The sequence below is a fragment of the Stenella coeruleoalba genome (assembly GCF_951394435.1).
Source record: "Stenella coeruleoalba genome assembly, chromosome: 7".
Lineage (NCBI taxonomy): Eukaryota > Metazoa > Chordata > Mammalia > Artiodactyla > Delphinidae > Stenella > Stenella coeruleoalba.
This window is the reverse complement of record NC_137153.1, coordinates 114,906,885-114,926,541: the sequence shown is the minus strand read 5'-3', so window position 1 is coordinate 114,926,541 and position 19,657 is coordinate 114,906,885. Positions and strand designations below refer to the sequence as shown.

The following is a 19,657-nucleotide window of genomic DNA, read 5'->3' as shown; positions in this document are numbered from 1 at the left end:
AAAATCAGTTATTTAAAGGCACAGATTACAAATGTGGGGCAAGTTAAAAGTATCTAGCAGAGGGCTTCCCTGGTGGCGCAGTGGTTGAGAGTCCACCTGCCGATGCAGGGGACACGGGTTCGTGCCCCGGTCCGGGAAGATCCCACATGCCGCGGAGCGGCTGGGCCCGTGAGCCATGGCCGCTGAGCCTGAGCGTCCGGAGCCTGTGCTCCGCAACGGGAGAGGCCACAACAATGAGAGGCCCGCGTACCGCAAAAAAAAAAAAAAAAAAAATAGACTCTCCCAGCTGTCCCCACCCTGTCCTCTTCGAATTATGCTGTCCCTTGGACTAACTCCAGAATCACTGGGGGATACTCAGCCTCTAGTTGCAACTCATCTGCCTACATGACATTTCCCCAGATGTAAAGAGCCCCTCAGATCTTATTAAACACCCCTTTCCTTCCCTTTTCCTTGTCTTTTACACTGTTTTCCACTTTGTTCTCTCTCTCCCAGCTGCCTCATTTTCCCCAAGAAAGGGCCTATCGCCCTCCTCTGTATCCCACCGTTCCTACCATTCTTCAAAAAGATGTAGAGAAGGATGATGCGGATTTTGTCGTAAGTGCTGACATTCGCGTCCAGCAGAATGGGGACAATGGCTCTCATGGGGTCCTTGATCTTCTCCCCTTCAGCATCCGTGCCCATCGCCAGGTCCTGCAGAAAACACACCGCGTTGACCCCATTTCTGGCAACAGTCTGGACAAATGGTAACTATTAGAAAACTGGTTATCCATAAATGTCTGGGATGTTTAGTTTGGTTGGGGGAAGGTCTTCAGCAGGTGCTTATCTCTCAATTAATTAATCAGAACGGGGGTAATCAGCACTGGTGTCTACGGCATCGGTGAGAACCGAGGAAAGCCCCAGGCTTCGCTTTCCAAAACCAGAAACCACGCTGATTTGCCATCTTGTTTCAAGGCAGGCTGTTCCCTCCAGGTGAGTTCCAGTGTACGTGTGCCAATTCCTCAGGGAAAGCCTCAATCCTGGTAGGTCCTCAAGAGGGACAAAGCCCTATAGAGGGATCGGGGCTTAAGGGGATGCACTTCCCACATGTGAAAAGCTTAATATTATAAGGTGCCTCTGCCTGGCTGGACTCTTTCTGCTCCACTCCCCGTGGCACGGAAGGCTGTGCCCGCTGAGTTTTAACTACTCTAGGATTTTGACCTCTGTTTTTAATCTTCCAACCACTTTCAGGGAGAGGAGGAAAAAACATGGGCTCCCTGCAAATCCCACTGAAGGAGATGAAGGGGGAGGGGGTGCTAACAGTGGGACTGAAGATAAAGAGTGAAGTAAGCACGGTCTATGGCCCCGCCCTCGCAACTCAGGCAAGAGGCGGATCCATTCTCAACAGGCCCGAGAAAGCAGCACATCAGTGTCAGCAAACCAAGAACGATCTGGTCTCGTTCTGAGACCAGCAGCTGCAACTTTCTCTGCAGCTCTTACAGAGGCTGCCGGAAGGTTGCCTTTTTTCTCTAATGATCCCAGGAGTCCGTAAGGAGCATGATCTCAAGCTCGGGCCTCTGCCCAGCCTGGGCCAGAGGAAGGTGGGGCCCCTCTCCAAGGCCCTTTCCCAGCTCAGCGCAGCCTCAACAGACATCTGCTCAGCAGGACCTGGCTCTAACACTGTCTCAAAGTCAGATTTAATGTGACTACATAGCACAGGGAGATCAGCTCGGTGCTCTGTGACCACCTAGAGGGGTGGGAAAGGGAGGGTGGGAGGGAGGAGATATGGAGATATATGTATATGTATGGCTGATTCACTTTGTTATAAAGCAGAAACTAACACCAGTGTAAAGCAGTTATGCTCCATTAAAGATGTTAAAACAAATAATAAATAAATAAATTTAAAAAAATTTAATGTGACTAGTTCAATGAATACCACTGGGCACTTCTGGAAAAATGTAAACTTCCAAGGATGAATCCCAACTGCATTTGTACCGTTCGCTCTAGGGATAACCTATCTTCTGGAGAGTCAAGTTCTTTTGGAGAGGACACCTTGTGTTTGCAAACATCACCCATGAAATTGATGAATTTCAGCAGGGCTACTTCCCCGTAGGAGAGAGTCCATGAATCAGGGCTGGTCTTACAAACCTAGCTGAGCCTGTCACATCAAACCAGGAGATTTAAATCTTGGCCTCACACTGAGAACTCGAGTTCTTTTTTCTGTGAAGAGGGACCTTTGGCTGAGGCTTTGGCGTCGTGGGATGACCTCCCCTCCCTTAGAAGCTGACCCCGGTTGAGAAATGTTATCATGTGTGAGGAATGTGGTGCCAGGATTAGTGACTCGACACGACACTCCTGGAAAATGTGGCAGCTTTGTTATGTCCCTTTGCAGACGAGGAAAAGAAAGCAGAGAGAAACAAGCACGTCAAACAAACCAGTGACAGGGACAGAACTCCGATCCCAACTGTGATCAGGGAGGCTGTGGGAGAATTTCTGACCTTCGGCTGCCCTACCCACTTTCAGCCTCTAGGTCTCCAAGCTGGTGTGGCTACGGCAGAAGGGAAAGACATTCAGGATACAGCCTTCAGCCAGCCCTGTCAATGTAGGGCTCAGCGCTGTGTACCTCTCTCTTCTGCCATTCCAGGGAGGCTTGGTAAGTCAGACATGCAAAATCCAAACGGCATGGCATTCCAGACCAATCTAGTCCCTACCATTGAGTGTGGAACTGCACTGGCTCCAGAGAGTCGAGACAACACGATCTAGCAGGCTTTCCCATTTCTATTTCCTATGATTCTGCAGGGTGTTCAAGGTCAGATGTTAAACTTCAGTTAAGCAAATAGATGGGCCTGGCGGAAAGAGAAGGAAAAGGCCCTACCTGTTCCACCCGGCAGAGTTTGTCCACGGTGCCTTGGTAATGCTTCATGCAGTCCTCAGCAAGGTGCAGGTGGGTCGAATACTAGGACAAAGCAGAGAGCGTGTGGTCAAGGGATCACTCGCTGATTTGCGCAGCATCTACTAACCACCTGCTAGGTACTGACACAGTGCTAGGCACCAAGGCGTCTCCAGCCTCATAAAGGTAATAAAATATGCGTTCAAGCAGTTCACAGACGCTGCTGGGTAGAGAATTGTGTGTGTCGGGAAGAGGGACAGACCACCTTCTACGAGAGTCAAGAGGAAGGAGAAATCCTTTATGGGGGTGGGGTGGGGTGATGGTTTCACAGGCACCCACAAATCCTTTCATACTCCTCCCTCCAGCAGGTGGCGCTCAATCCCCCGCGCCTTCGTGTGGATTTAGTGACTCGCTTCTAAGGCGGAAGCGACGTGTGACTCCCAGATCACTGTGACTTCCTCCGAGCTCTCCCTCTCAGGCCCATGGGGTGAGGAATTGGAAGGATACAGAGAGAAAAAGATGAAGAGGAGAAAAGAAAATCATGGGAAATGACCTGTCTATCCCAACCTTTCATTGTTTTCTAATAAAAACTGAAGATGACTAAAAACCTGTGGATTTCTATGCATCAGCAAGGGTAGAGGAGCCTTTTTGCAGCTGCTTATACTCACGATGCGAATGGAACATTTTGGATCGTCATACCTTGCTGAGCTCTTTCTGGTACTGGGGCATTTTCTTCAGCATCTGGGACAGGTCCCGCATGGTGGTCTATGGGAAGAGGGAAGCACACGGTCTCACTCCAATGGCCCCGAGCTAAGAGGGTGGGCAAGGGGGGGTGGGCGCAGGACAGGACAGCAGCCAGCGCCGGACTCCCGAGTGCTCACTCTGTAACCCCCCCAAATGCATCTGTTAAACACAAGATCACGTGTGTTTAGATTACCACCTCTCTGGCTCAAAAAATTATTGATCCAAATACCGTGACTGTGTTATAGGTGGGGAACTGGCCTCTGGAATCTAGCAATTATGTTTTATTTATTGGACTAGAAAGTTACTGAGAGCATAATTCTTGCCAGGAAAGAACAGTTTTTCGTCTGCATGCTGCTTTTCTGCATACTCAGCTCAAGCAATCATGGAATCAATTCACATTTCGTCTCCGCAGAAAGGACGTAGTTGTGCAGACAGGTAGGAAGAAGGGAGAAGGGAAGAGAAGGCTGGAATCTGCACCCTGACAGGTGGAAGGGCTCTGCTGACTTTCTGATTGGGTGACCCACCTAATCCCATTCACGTACCTAAAAGAAATGTATTGAATGATTACTACATACCAGGCACTTTTAGGTGCTGGAGATACAAGGACAAAAAAAGGATTTCTGCCTTCATGGAGCTAACACTGAGCAGAGGAGCCATTCTAAGTGAGTGGATTAGCACTCTTGGAGGGAATCATGAATGTGGGTGCAGAGCAGAGACACCTCCCTAGTCTTGGCTCAGAGAAAACGATGCCTGAGCCAAAGGAAAGGGACCTCATAAGGCAGGGCCGAGGCAAGGAGCACAGGCATGGCTTGAGCAAGGCGATGGGGGCAAGGAGGAGGGAGGCAGAGATGAGAGTCTGTGCGGCCCAATGACCTGGGCGCTGTAAGGCGTGTCCACGGTGGGGCTTGATTCTACTGGAATCAGGAAATCGCTGAATGATCCTAAGCCAGGGAGCAACACAGTCAGAGCGGCATTTCTCCTAAGAGGAGTAAAACACCTCTGATAAACAGTCAGGAGGAGGAGAGGCCCAGGTGAACTCGGATATAAATTCTAATGCTACCACAAGCTAAAAAAGGTTTTAGCAAGTTCTTCTGGCTTGAAGTGAATCATGATCCAGAACGGTAAGCACTAATCTTCAGAGTAACAAGGAGAAGAAGCTCTATAAATATCAAAAGGCGGGGGGTTCAGATCTCAATTTTGAATACAAAAATAAGACAAAATGGTACAGACGAAAAGAGGACCATGACCCCTCTCAGCCCCCAACTCACTAGTCCCGTGCTGAGGAGGCATCTTCCCCACCCCTAGAGAGAAAGCAGGGATTTCTGCTTTCTCTGGAGCACTGGAGCCTGAGTACGGGTTTACCTTCTCTCCAGTATTCATTCTCTTGCTGGAAGAAAAATCCTTCAGAGAACGGGTGACTTCCCTGGAAGACAGAAGGAGGCAGCTAAGCTTCAACGCGGCACCAAGTGTCTCTATATGATGCTATAGGAGTCATGCAAGTTTCCTCCTTTAGGAATATGTGGCGGCTTTTCTTGCCCGTAACGCATACATCTAAAGTGATTTTCTAAGAGGAGAGACAGATACATCATTTTCCTAATACTCTAAACCAGGGGTCTCCATAGTGGAGTGTGCAAGACAATTTGAGAGCAGAAAAGAAAATGTTAGGACATCTATTTATATAATTTTACTTCATCCTTTTCAAATTTATGTTTTTTATATACGCTATAAAATATGCATATTAGTACAATAAAGCATCTATTTAATGCACGAATAAATTATATACTGGCAATGTGAATTAACATTTTTCTAAAGTTGAGTGATCCAAAAAGTTTGGAAACTACTTTTCTAAACAACAGAACTATCCCAGGCTGTAATAGTTTCTCACTCTTCCTTGTGAATTTCCTGCCGGATAGCACCAACTCAGTGTAGCAGAGTGTGTCTTTCTGCAAAAGCAGGCTCGTTATCTACAGTTTAAAGGTCTTATTAAAAACTTTCCAGTGTTAGAAACATTTTGAAACACTTTCAGAGCAAGGTACTGGTTTAGCACATGTATCAGTAAATACATCAAGGCTTGCTCAGAAATTTTACGTATGACAACAGGGAGGAAGGGGACACACCAGCTATATAAACGAAAACTGAACTGTATGTAGTGGAGCCCGGATCCTTCAACAGAACAAACTGGCTTCAAGTGTTTAGTGTTTATAAAGCATCTTACTGAGAGAGCTACAAATGCTTTCTAAAAATCCTAAAAGCAACCCTAACACAGAATGGATTTTCTAACTTCATGAAGTCAGTGTAGCCTGAGCTCAGATATCAGAAGGGGTTCATCATCACTGGTTAGCACGTTGGCGACTTAGCAGAAGCAACGAATTCATGCACTGGTGAGCTCTGGTCAAGTTGCCCAGAGAACGCACACCGGCAACCGACAACTGTGATTGCCCGTGTCGGTGGGGTGAGCCCTGGAGCCTGGGGCAGGGCTGGCCGAGGCTAGGGGAAGGGCACAGGGTGGGCTCTTACTGGGACACCTCCGCGATGTGTTTGTGGCGCAGCGCTATCCAGAGGTCGTCATCCTCGTCCAGGAGCACTTCCTTCACCCTCGCTTCTCCAATGCCGCTCGTCTCATACCTGGAGAGGAGACGTCCCACAAAATTCATCCAATCCCCCTGGTTCAAAACAGGCAGATGGGGCTTCCCTGGTGGCGCAGTGGATTAAGAATCCGCCTGCCAGTGCAGGGGACATGGGTTCGAGCCCTGGTCCTGGAAGATCCCACATGCCGTGGAGCAACTAAGCTCGCGAGCCACAACTACTGAGCCTGCGCTCTAGAGCCCGCATGCCACAACTACTGAGCTCGCGAGCCACAACTACTGAAACCCGCACCCCTGGAGCCTGTGCTCCGCAACAAGAGAAGCCACTGCAGTGAGAAGCCTGCGCACCGCAACGAAGAGTAGCCCCCGCTCGCTGCAACTAGAGAAAGCCCGTGCACAGCAACAAAGACCCAACACAGCCAAAAACAAATAAATTAATTAATTAAAAAAAAAAAAGTAGAACTCCTCCTTGTGGAAGGAGCAGGAGAAAAACCAAACAAACAACAAAAAATAACAGACAGATGTTCACAAGAATCTGTCTGAACATCAAGCAAGCACCCCAACCATCTGATGTGTCACTATCTGTGTCAGGTCTGCTGCATCTAAAAAGGCTAATGATTTCTTAGGCAGAAAGAGACCCAAAGGTCTAATCAAAGTCAACTGACTTGAGGTCCTGGTTTAAAACCCCCAGGGTCAGTTGATATGAGCTCCATCAGAGCCACCTGGCTCAGGTGTGAAGTCAGGTTATAGGTGGGTTCAGAGGTACTTGGAAGGGAAAGGCGAGGATCACACTTGTTCCTGGTTGGAAACGGCCTGGGACACCATCCTCAAATGTGTGGGACCTAAACAGCAATCTGCAGCTGCCTGCAACTGGCCCTCAGCAAATTTTCACATGTGAAATCATGAACATCTAAAGGAAAGCAAGAATTACAGGTACCAAAGCTGAGATTCAGTCATATTTTTAGAACCTTCATTTTGAAACAACTATCTTTACGGTTAATGTTATAAAATAAAGGACACGAGAACAATATAGCCTGTTCCCACAGAAAGAAAAATAAGTTCTTAGAGACTGAGTTTCTGATGATGGCTACCGAGAAAAATGTTGTTTATAATGGAGCAAACTGCAAATAAGATTCAGTAGGAAAATCCTGTTGATATACTTTATCATCATCATATTTCATGATCTGTAGTTAAGAAGTTTCAACTCTGAATAAGGTATGCTCTGACACACACAAGTCAACATATTAACACACCCAAGCCAGCTATGAACTGAGGCGACATGAGCTGTGAAATAAAGATCGTAAGTTCTTGTTCTCTTTGAAAGGGAGAGGAGTTTCTGGCTGGTGGTGCAGCTGGGCTTTGGGAACTCACAGAAAAGCTTGAGGGCTTATTAGCAAGACTGTATCAATGCATCGGATTTTCCTAGGATTAACGACATCCTTTTTCTTAAATTAGAGGTGTGTTTGGTTCATTTGAAAAGCTGCAGTCACACCGGGTGTGTGTACTTACTTGTATACATCATTTTCAATCGGCAGCAGGTCGTAACTCATAGCCTGAAAAGTCAATTCATGAAGGACGGGGGAACTGGGGTCGAAACCGCGGTCCAGGATCAGGAGCTGGGAGCGTGCCTTGTCTGGGCCCTGAAGGAAGGACACAGGGAATGGTTTCATGAGCCGCCCCATACAACTCCCGCTTCTCCGACTAGCACAGCTAACCCTCCTGTGAAAAGTGGCAGCAGAATGTAAACTCTGACTCAAACAGCACTAAGTCCATTTACTGCTGGACAAGGACACCAGCACACACCATGTGAGAATCCAATGTGTATATTTCATAATGAGGGCCCTTTGATGCAGATCCAAAACTGTGGCTGGGGTCTAAAGTGAGCTTACGAAGGGGAGCACCACCTATGTTCAGCTATAAAAAGGGTGACCCATCATCCAGCCGGCCTGGGCCTGAGGGGGTCCCCAGAACCTGGGGCTGTCAGTGGTTTTTTTTTTTTTTTGCGGTATGCGGGCCTCTCACTGTTGTGGCCTCTCCCGTTGCGGAGCACAGGCTCTGGATGCGCAGGCTCAGCGGCCATGGCTCACGGGCCCAGCCGCTCCGCGGCATGTGGGATCTTCCCGGACTGGGGCACGAACCCGTGTTCCCTGCATCGGCAAGCGGACTCTCAACTAGTGTGCCACCAGGGAAGCCCAGGGCTGTCAGTTTTTAAATCAAGATAGTGATGGGATAGTTCTGTGTCTTGATCGCAGTGGTGGTTAACATGTATCTACACATGTGATAAAATTGCACGGAACTGCGCACGTGCGCGTGCACACACACACCCGAGCACGTGTACTAACTAGTGAAATCTGAATAAGGTCTGGAGATTGTAGCAATGTCAATCTTCTGGTTTTGATACTGTTCCACTGAGGGGGTCCCAGGAGGCAGGGCTGTAGGTGCTAACACTGGGAAAGTCCCAGCAAAGAGAAACAAGTTGGTAGCTCAGCTACACTGAACAGAATCTGTATTGCCTGCCCAAGGGCTGGAGCTCACTGCGCAGGAACAAGGGCGCTCACACACACTCTGTGAGCAAAGGAAGCCAGCTGTGCCCAGGCTGCCACACGGACACTGTGGTCGCTTGGTGAGAGAAGCACGTGGGCCAAGTAAGGCTTACCTCCCCCATGGTCGGGTCATCGGCTTTGTACGCGTCGAGCTTGTCCTGGATTAGCTGAGCCAGCAAAGCATTGTCCTTGTATTCCCTGACAAAGGAGGAGGGACAGAGGGTGAACGGCCCTGCCCCAATGGATGACACTGTCTGCCCTCAGGGAGGAAGGCAGGACAGAGCAGGAGGGTCAAGGGAGACACAAGCTTCACCTGTACTGTTCTTTTACAATGAGAGTATGTATACTCACTTTAGACGTATAATTTAAAGGGACAAATAAAATACTTAGCTCGGTGCCTGGAACATAAATGATTTTCTAGTTCCCTTTAAAAAAACCAAACTATCCAAATGGAAACAGAGGTAATATTTCCAAGCAGCTCCAGACGAACCACCGCACTTCGGCAGAGGGTCCGAACCAGCCATCCTTTTCCCATGATCAGGCTGTCTGAGTCTGACCCACCTGACTCTCACTTCCCTTAATTCAAATTCCCTTGGACCCTGTTTTGTTTTGTTGGAAGTGACGTTTCTGCCAGCAGAGCCGGACAGATACAAGTGGGAGCCTGTGGACCTCCCGCCTTGTCTGAGCTGGGCAGCGCTTCCTGGGCTCCTCCTGGCGATGTTTATCCTGTGGCTGCTGCCTGCCCCCCGGCCACGCTCAACGCAAAAGCAGCTCTGCTCCCAGCCCTATCCCTCCAACGAGTGAACCCCAAGACCCCATTTCTTAGCTTCTACCAGGCTTCTGTCGGTGAGGACCCTAACGGAGGGGGGCGTCGTCCCATGGGCGCACATCCCTGCGGACAATGCGGTGAGGAGCATCCTTGCACCTCCTGCTCAGACCCTCCATTCCTCCTGCTGTGCCCCCCGCCCTTCTGGCTTCTCCCTGTGGGACTGTGACTCCCACTCATGCTCCCAGCTTGACGCTCCCACACCACTGCGTTCACTCCCTGTGCAAATCCCCCAGAGGCTACCCAGTGATAACCACTGAAGGCCATGATCCCGAACTTGGCATCCAAGGCCTCCAGAGATGGCTTCACCTGGCCCCACTGCCCACACATACACCGCGCTAGACGACCAACCCTCCCCAAACTTGCCCTTTGTTGTCCAACGTCATGCTTCTGCTCATCCCAACTGTCCACACGAAATGCCCCCTGCCCCTCACTGATCTACTGAAATCCGAACCCGTCCTCCGGGACTGAGCTCAGATGCCACCTCTGCTCTGAAGCTGTGCTCGTTCCTCTCAGCTCAAAGGGCCCTCTCCCTGCTCTGGATGCCCAAGCCTACGGCCTGCACTGTCCTAAGGCACTGGTCTCACAGGCCTACATGGTAGGTGTGCACATCCTACCTGCCCTCCCAGATCAGGGGTTTCTAAGGGCAGGGGCTGTGTCTTCAGGTTAAGTCCGCCTGCCTAGCACTTAGCACACAGCAGGTAAGTGATAAGTGAATGACCTTATCAAATCTGAGAAATGTGTCCTTTGGAGAATTATTCTCCTTGTATTTTATCTTACTCTGAAACATCTTTGGCAAGGTGGGTATTTGATTTTTAAGGTTAGGAAGAGATGAAAAATTGTAGGAAACCTGGATTGTAGTTACAGGGGGCTCACATTTAGTTATTCACTAACTGAATATATGTATTTCATGCCCTTTTCTGTATGTATTGGTATATTCCACAATAAAATTTAGAAAAGAGCAAAAACACTGGAAAATAATTATAAATGGAGACGCTCAAATCTTGACCCTCTGGAGACAACTGCCAGACGAATGGCAAGGCCAGAGGAAGCTCCCTGCTTGGGGACACGCGGGGGGGCCACCGAGGGCAGACTGGGGCGCAGCCTTACCCCCGATACCGCACGGCCGGGTACTCCTTCAGGGTGGCGCACAGAGTCGCGATCTGCTCCGCCAGGCGCTCCAGGATCGGATTCTTCATCTGAGCCTTGTGGGGACTGTAGAAGCTTTGGAAAGAGTCAGCAGAGTCCAAGGAATACACCTGAGACGGGGAAGAAATACATATATTTCCAGAACAGTGGACTGTCATATTCATCCAGAATGGTGAACCGTCAGAGTTTTTTCCAAGCTGGTAGTGAGGCTGGGTGTCTCAGGTTTTCATTTCTTCTACAAACACGGCTTGGGTGTCTCACTTGGGACTGTTAGTGACCAAACCATTACCGCCCTCAAGGAGCGTGCAATCTTGCAGGAAGAGGCAGACAACAAACATAATGAAAAGTAAATTTTATGGTATTTGAGAAATGGGTACATGTATGAGAACATAAGAAGCAGGGAGAGAATGCCCACAGGATGGACAGGGGGGACACGAGGCCTCCTTGAGGAGGGGCTGCTTGAGCCAGGGCTTGAAGGAGGTGCAGGGTTTCTCCCCAGCAGGCGACTCCCTGAGGGCCCGGCTGGTGCCAAGGCCCTGAGGCAGGCGTGTGCCTGTGTCTGATGACCAGTGAGGAGCCCAGGAGGAGAGCAGGGGAGGAGGTCCTGGCACACCACACGGGCCGTTCATTATAAGTTTGAATAAATAAGGGACAGGCTAGAAATTGTGCTGTGACTAGCAAATAAAGGAGCTCTGTATGGATTTAATAATTTGCTATCCTCATAGTATGTTCTAAGCATTTTTTTTTCTTCTTTTTTTTTTTTTTTTTGGCGGGTCCTAGAAGACTAAACTTCCCTCTTAAACTATGAGGCTACCAGCTATCGGTATTCACTCAGAATCTCTATGAGGTAAACTACCCTGATCTGGAAAACCTGAGGTTTTAAAAAAAGGTTATTACGTTTCAAAAATATATGAGAAATATAGTATGGTTGAATATGCTAAAGTTGGATTTTGTTCAATCCAGGTGGTGACAGGGCTCACATACAGGAAAAGAATTCCTGCCCTCAAGCTGAGATTAAGCTTTAGGCCAAGTGAGAGGGCAAAGAGACTGTCTTTTTAAAATATTCACACTCTATTTTTTCCATCTCTTCTTACCCAAGAATCGGTCACTCTCTGGCATCTAGAAGCTGATCTATAAAGACCCAAAATGCCACAATCATCTCTCACCTCTACAAAATGCACAGAAGTTGTGTTATTTTTTGTTTCTTTGCAAGGAGGGGGCATTTTAACAAATTTTAAAATACTAAGGTATAAATTTTGTATGTTCTCTCATGATCAGCTTCACCTTTACTGGTTTAACGACTTTGTTTTTTTCCAAGAGGAGAGGTTTTGGCACTTGAAGCGTTAACAGCTCATGACGAAGGCTACCATCTGTTCCTTCGGCACATGACAAGCTGAGGTTATCTCTACATTAAAAACAGTCTCCTTTGCAGCAAACGGGTGTTGTCTGATCCCTGCCCCTCCCCTCCTCCCAAGCTCTTTCTGGATTGGCTACTTTTTGCTTAGTCAAGGAGTCAGCCAATAGGAGTGAACAATGTGAGTGAGGATGAAATGAACACTAAGAAGGGCAGGATGGCTGCAGAAAGTCAGAAATAACTGGAGACTAACACGAGGGCATCTTGGGCAGACCCCTAAGGACTACTGTGCCATTACATAAACGTCCGCTCACAACGCGCCATTCGGCAATCCCCTCCCCCACTCTCTTTATTGCACCCCTGCCCCACCCTCTCGCACGTGGCCAGAGTTCCTGCGAGAAGAGCCAGGATGTGGGTTTTCTAGGCCCTCCCCCACGCAGCCTCACCTGGGATTCATATGGGAGAAATGCAATGTTGATTTCCGTCAGAGTTCTGATGACTTTGGCTGCTCGGGATTTTACCAGTTCGTTAAACAGGGCGTCTGGACACGCTGCCAGAATGACAAGGACAGTAGGTTGTTTTCCTGCCCATTTGCTGGTTCATTTCAACATTCGCACGTGTCCAGGGAATTCTTTATTTTAGTAGGATTTAAAAAAGGTAAACAGAAGGTTCATCCTACCCGACAACCTACTACCTCTAGGGTATAAAAGGAATACAAAACCACCTACAAGGCCCTCAACGTATAACAAAGAAACAAATGGCAATAAAGACTGAGATATTGAGAGCTAATAAAAACTATTTTCTGACATTAAGAAGAAGAAGAAAAAAAACCAAGAGAGATCAAAAAAGGATCAGGAAAAGGCCTATAATATAAATAAACACCACACATCTGAGATACTTATGAAAAATAAAATAAGTAAAGAAAAATAAAATCGTTGGGAAATGCGATGCAGACATTTCCCCAGGGCCTCTAAGGAACTCGGCTGCACAGGAGTCCCACTTGGTGGGGGGGGGGGGACGACCACGATTTCTCATGACTCTTCCGGACCAAACAGTTTCAGGTCCCCAGAAATGTGTCATTGGTTTATTATTACTAATGCCATCTACCTGCTTTCTTTGCCACCCGTCTTCAAAGAGTATAAAATTATTCTTTGCAAGAACTTTCCCCCAACTGCTCAGTGGTGAGTTTTGTGGGGTTTTCCCCAGAGAGAACACAGGGTGAACTGTTATTATTGTGCACTCTGCACTAGGTTCCATGCACAAAACCTCCACAAAGCAAGAAAACAGATTCTAGGACAATGATACACTTCTACCTGATACAAATACCACCAGATCAGAGTGTCTTTGTAGTTGAAAGGTAGATGGAAACACACTGACGTTTATAGTGATATCTGGAAGTCTATACAATGAAACACCAAGGCTGGCATCGGAAAATTCTTCTCAGCATTGAACATGCTAGACCTTAGAAGAGGAGCTATTTTTTTAATCAGGAAGGGACTGCATGACATAGTAGGTTTGTATTTGTGGGCATTTATTTTTATCTCTTATGCAATTTGTCTTCTGAAGAGAAAAAAAAGATCAGGACAAAAGTGGGAACAACCCATTTCTTCCCTGTTGGCCTGGCTTGGTTGGGGTAAGTCTGGCTGTGCAGGAAGGCCAGGGCGGCAGCTGACAGCTGTACTCACAGTCAGTGAAGAAGACGTGCGCAGCCCGGTACTTGGCAGTTGGTGGGTCCTTAAAGTCACTGATGAGAGAGTGGACAGACTGTGGAAAGGGAAAAAAAGGGAACTGAATCTAATTCTAGAAGCAAATGGAACCTACATCTGAACGGAGTCAAATCCATGCTGGCTTCAAGCTACATGCACAAAATAGCAAGGGATTTCTGATGTATAATTCTAACTTATGTTCGGCCATAACTGAGCTCTGAGGATTTAAGATTAGGATTGTTTCAGAGTTTAGATGAACAAAAGCCTCCCTAGCTCATTCCAAAATGACAGCGTCCATTCTTTGGACCCTCCATAACTTGGGTTCCTAAGAAGAGACCCACAAAAGAGGTCAGAAACCTACCAGGAGATTCATTGCGATGAAGTTCTAGCAACTTAGTTGCATCTGCAGAAACTCATACATAAGCCAGTTTTCAAAAATGAAAAGAAAACATGAAAACTGGGGGGAATTTACATAGATTAAGACATCTAAGACAGAAGCAAGAAGGTGGGCCTTGCTTGGATACTGATTTGAACCAACCCCCCAAAATGATAAGACAGGTAAATTTGAACCCTAACTGGATATTGATGAAATAAATCTGGGAATTCCTTGGTGGTCCAGTGGTAAGGACTCCGAGCTTCCACTGCAGGGGACCCAGGTTCAAACCCTGGTCGGGGGAACTAAGATCCTGCAAGCCGCGTGGCGAGGCCAAAAAAAAAAATCTGAAAGCATAAAATACCCAAGTTCTGGAGGCCGATCACTAGATAAAGTGATCTCCTACCTAGAAAGCTAACACGAGGGGAAATCGAGATTGGTCCAGCCTGGCTTTTGGCAGAAAGCTTAAGGAATGTACTCTTCCCTCCTCACCGCACCCCACCTTCCCCGTTGGTGGATTGCATGCTTAAACAGAGCAGTGTGTTAAATGCGTGCTTAACCCAGAACCATCAGACATGGTGCCACCCAGACACCAAGCCAGCACGTGTAACCTCAGCCAAAGCTCTTCTGGGCAGGGTTTACCTTCTCAGAGGGAGTGATGAGATACACAGCTTCCAGGCTGGGGAGCGGCTCTCGGCGCTTGTTGATGTCTTCCACAACTAGACAACAAAACAGCGGCCCATGGTAAATAAGAAAACAGAACTGGTGATCATAAAACTAGAAGCCATAGAGAGAGGCCACCTTCAGACTGGTGCAATAAAAATCTACAGTGGGGGGAGGAAAGACTCAACGCCCCTTCCCCAGAGTTACCACGTTCCTCTGTCTCACGAGGCTCAGGTGGTAGAAAACCTGAAACCTTATCACACTAAATACTTCCTATTTCCCATTTCAGTTTAAGTAAATTCCTTGATCTAGTCTTTTGCCTCTTCCTTCAGTTTTTTCTCATCTGTCCTAGATAATCCCAATTCCTTTAGAATTTCCATGTTGGCTTGTTTTTCAACAGTTAGATCGTTTTATCATTTTCCTTTGTACATCAAATGAAGACATTCCAAACATACCTTCTGTATAATACTGTTCCTTTCAATAGTTCAAAGACTAAACATCAAATTTTGTTAAAGCAAACCATGGGTGTTTGGTTTGCTGGTTTCTTTTACAGTATGTCAGCTACTTCATCTGCTGGGGAAAGAAGACCTAAGTCGTCATCTCACTAGTCACCTGATAAAGCTACACTGTCCTCTGGTACAGAGCGAGCAGGAAATCGTACAGTGCCATTCTTCCTACGCAGGTGATGTAAGCAAATAAAAGCATCCCTTTAGAAGTATCCCTTGTAACATTTACAAAGACTTTTCACCCCAAACAATGTTCAAACTAATACCAAAATCTCTCAACCATCTACTTTATCAGGGGTTGTAGATTTTTGAATTTCATAGGCCAATAATACTTCCCCCCCACAAATATTTGGGGGTGGTTAACACAGGCTTGCTGACTTTTAAATTTTGCCAAGTAAGGACATTTAAAAAAAACTTCTGGGATAGGGAAGAGTCTGTGGGCAGGAGGAGAGAGCTGAACCCTCATCTACCACAGAAAGTCAACAGATAATGTCTAACATGATGAATCAAGCGATACTCCTGTAAGCACTTATTTAGAAATATCAAAAAGATAACCAGAAGAAAGAGCAGAGTGGCTGCCTCTGGGGTGATGGATCCCAGGGGATGGGGGAGGAAGAAGGAGGGCAGGACGGTGCTGCTTCTTTGTTAGAAGCTCATTAGCTACATTTGGCTTTTTACCTATATTTGCATTTTTTGCCTTGATAGAGGAAAAAAAAAAGTTTTAAAAATTCAGTGAGGAAAATAACTTTGTAAGCTCGAAACAGGGGCAAGTCTGGTCTTGGATCACTGAATGACGTAAAGTCACACCAAAAATTACGTACTCCTATTTACAGGACTATGTTTTTGGTGATAGATAAACTAGATTTGGAAATATGCTTTTATTTTATTTCTTTTTTATCTTAAAAAAAATTTTTTTGGCGGAAATGTGTTTTAAAAAATGATGAAATCACCAACCTTTAAATTACATTCATCTAGCTTAATGAAAACCTCAACCCTCCTTGCTCTTCCTCCCGTAATTGTGGTATGGCAGTAATTTTGACAAAGACCAGCAGTAGTCTGTGGGCCACATACCATATAAAAGTTCTCTCCAGGGGGAAAAACTGGGAGCTGCACTGCAACAGGTATGTTCCACCCAAAGTTTTTTAGGAGGAAAAACAAAGGTTAACTTCCTTGTTTGAAATAATACCTCAAAATAGACTGCTTTTCCATCAATGCTGTTTCACAGATTAAAATATATGATCTCCCCTGAAAGGGGCTCCTAAGTAAGATTTGAGCTGCACACAAATGTGAAAAAGAGCTGGGGACAGCAGCCAGGAGGTCTGTGTCCTAGTCTCAGGTGTGACACTGGCCAGTGACCTTGAGCAGGTGATTTAACTTATTTCAAAAACCTATTACCGTGAAATTCTAAAGCACATTCCAAAGAATGAATTAAACATAAATATACAAATAATTACAAAGCAAATGCTGCACAAGCACCACCCCAGTCAGGCCACAGAACCCATCAGCACTGCCCTCCTTCACCCTCCCTCATCACAATTTCCTCCCTTCCCCCCAAAGAGAACCACCGTGGTGACATGAATGGTGATCACTTCTCTTTGTGGTTAAGACTCACTTGTCCCTGCATTTCAAAGCAGTAGAGCTTAGCTCTGCCTGTTTTTGAACATTATGTAAATTAACGCACATTGTTAAGGATGTACCTTGCTTCTTTTGCTCAACATTGTTTATCAGATTCGTTTGCATTTTGGAATGAGCCAGTAGTCAGAGTTCGTTCCTCTTCTTTGCTATGTATCAGCAGTACTCTGCTGTGTGACTATTCCACAACTTATTTTACCATTCTACTCCCGGTGGACATTTTGGGTGCTCCCACTTTGGGGCTACTATGAGTGATGCTCTGTGAGCAACCCGGGCGCACACACCTGGGTTATCTAGGACACACATCTAACTGCAGATGTGCTGGCTCATAGGATCTGCATGCCTCAACTCTCCTAGACTCTGCCGAGTGTTTTTCAAAGTAGCTGTACCAACTGACATGTGTCAGATCGGAGTTCCCATTTTTCTATATCCTGTCACTTGGCATGATCATATTTTATTATTATTATTTTTTACATCTCTATTGGAGTATAATTGCTTTACAACGGTGTGTTAGTTTCTGCTTTACAACAAGGTGAATCAGCTATACATATACATACGGTCCCATATCTCTTCCCTCTTGCGTCTCCCTCCCTCCCACCCTCCCTAGGCATTATCATATTTTAAATACTCCAATCTGAGTACACAGCAGTATCTCACTCTGGTTTTAATTGCATTCCCCTGACCACTACTGAGGGGGCCAACTTTTCACGTATTTATTGGCCATTTGGATTTCTTCCTTTGTTAAGTGCCTGTTTAATTCTTTTGTCCATTCTTTTCTATTGGGTGGCCTGCCCTTTTTTTTTTTTCTTGATTGAGCCTTCCTTTGGCATCCTTTCACAGATACTTAATGGGCATCTAACACTGGATTGGGTGTGGAGGATTCAATGAAGAACAAGAAAGCCTGGGGTCTCTCTCAGGACCTTATGGTCCTACCACCCAGGTTGTTGGAAGATCTAAAGTCAAGCAAGATAGGGCCTTCCCTGGTGGTCTGGTGGTTAAGAATCCACCTTCCAATGCAGGGGACATGGGTTCGATCCCTGGTCAGGGAACTAAGATCCCACATGCCGTGGGGCAACTAAGCCTGCACACCACAGGAAGAACCCACATGCCACAACAAAGACCCGACGCCTCCAAAAAAAAAAAAAAAAAAAGAATGTGGTTTCATGAATAAAAATTATTAAAAAAATAACGTCAAGCAAGATAATAACAGATAGGGAGGAGAAAGAACACCCTAAGAGAAGGCTGAGTGTCATGGGAGGGCAGAGGGAAGGCCGCTCACTTGTTATCCCCTCGGTCATGATGTCTGTCATCTTACAGCAGGAGGAAAGCATCCTCATGCTCAGCTGATCCACCACCAGCACCTGGAAACAAAGGGAACAGTTTACAGCCTGACGGGCACCTGCTATGATTATCTCCTCCGCTGACCCAGTCAGACTTCAGAAGGAGCCTAGAAACGCAAAACTCTGAGTTATCAACGCTCCCTGCGGGCCAGAAGTTTGCCGAGAGACATGCTAGCTTTTATTTCCCCAGCAAACCTAAGCTTCTAGGAGAGTTTGCTCTCACTGATGTGACTTAATATTTTAAAGTTAAAAAAATTAAAGTTTTTTCCATGACAAAGAAAATACTCATAAAAATGCAAAAAAAGAAAGAAAGAAAAAAGAAAAAAATTCATCTACAGCATTCACACTCGGGGAAATCCATGTCAGAGCGTATTTTTTCAGGGCGTAAACTTTTTCTTAATGGGAGAATGAACACTAGTGCCACATTTATGGGGTGGAAGGAGAGGACTTCGCTGCAGACATCATCGGGATGGACCAGCACACGTGTCATCCTGGGAGCAAACTCTGTCTCAGTTCAGGTGGGAAGAATAAGAACGTGCCGTCCTGGTCTAAAAGCTTCATACCTGCAATTCTTCAGCCAACCTTTCCTTTCTCCATTCGGCCCACAGTGGAGAGATGGAGCTAAAACAAAGCTATTTCTCCTATCCTTCTTCAAAGATAGAAACCCAGGCAACAGGTGCTGGAAAAATGTGGGCCCGAAAGCATCTTGCTGTAGCACGAGGGCCAATCAGTTTTCATTTTATGAGGCAGCTTCCTCAAGGTTAGTTTAAAATTCACATGTCCGCAAGTCCATTACTGATGGGAAGGGTAAGAGAGAAAGGCAGGCATAAAGAGTTCCCACCAGCTGGCCTCCCACTCTGGGTATGAGGATGGCTGCTCCGGCTAAAACGTAATCTCATGAGGTCAGGGTGACACTTCAAAAGCCTCCTGGTACCAATCAGCTCTGCTGCTCCCAGGCCTGGTGAACTTTACTACAGGAAAACTCGGGAGCAAGAATGGTTGGCATAAGCCCTTCAACAACACATGGGGAAGTTCAAGTAAGACGGTGCGCTCTCCTGGTCACTGTAATGCCCGGTCCCAGACAACCAGATGGTCCTTCAAACAAAGACTTCCTGGATGGAGGACAGCACGTCTCCGACTTGCATCACCCACTGCCGGAACCGAGGCCATAATCAATTAGATTGACTTAAATACTTGTTTCAGGAACATGACAGTTTCCAGCATTGCTCTCAATGTTAAATGAATAAACAAACTTAGTTGTTTTGTCTTATGTAGCTACAGGCAGACGGGATAGGCCAGATGAGGGCTTTTCAGACTGCTGTGTGGGCTCCATGGACATGCTTTAGGGCCCACCAGAGGGGCAAGAAGGG

At 46.7% G+C, this 19,657-nt stretch overlaps 1 protein-coding gene across 3 annotated transcripts in view; it reads right to left on the bottom strand.

Moving 5' to 3' along the window:
- The window catches only part of STXBP1 (syntaxin binding protein 1), a 33,647-nt gene extending 14,772 nt beyond the window's left edge, over positions 1–18,875 (bottom strand). For 2 of the 3 annotated variants that reach the window (XM_079925567.1, XM_079925566.1), the window contains exons 1-12: positions 18,227–18,875; positions 14,789–14,865; positions 13,753–13,831; positions 12,514–12,617; positions 10,675–10,823; positions 8,852–8,936; positions 7,705–7,835; positions 6,128–6,235; positions 4,973–5,033; positions 3,566–3,631; positions 2,852–2,932; positions 552–690 (exon numbers count right to left, since the gene is read on the bottom strand). In XM_079925567.1, the coding sequence (XP_079781693.1) occupies positions 552–690; positions 2,852–2,932; positions 3,566–3,631; positions 4,973–5,033; positions 6,128–6,235; positions 7,705–7,835; positions 8,852–8,936; positions 10,675–10,823; positions 12,514–12,617; positions 13,753–13,831; positions 14,789–14,865; positions 18,227–18,284 (1,138 nt within the window). In that variant the 5' untranslated portion in view covers positions 18,285–18,875. Of the gene's footprint in view, positions 1–551; positions 691–2,851; positions 2,933–3,565; positions 3,632–4,972; positions 5,034–6,127; positions 6,236–7,704; positions 7,836–8,851; positions 8,937–10,674; positions 10,824–11,807; positions 12,028–12,513; positions 12,618–13,752; positions 13,832–14,788; positions 14,866–18,226 lie in introns of those variants that run through there. The other variant, XM_079925568.1, reaches the window with a different exon arrangement.
- Between the last annotated feature and the right edge of the window lie 782 nt (positions 18,876–19,657).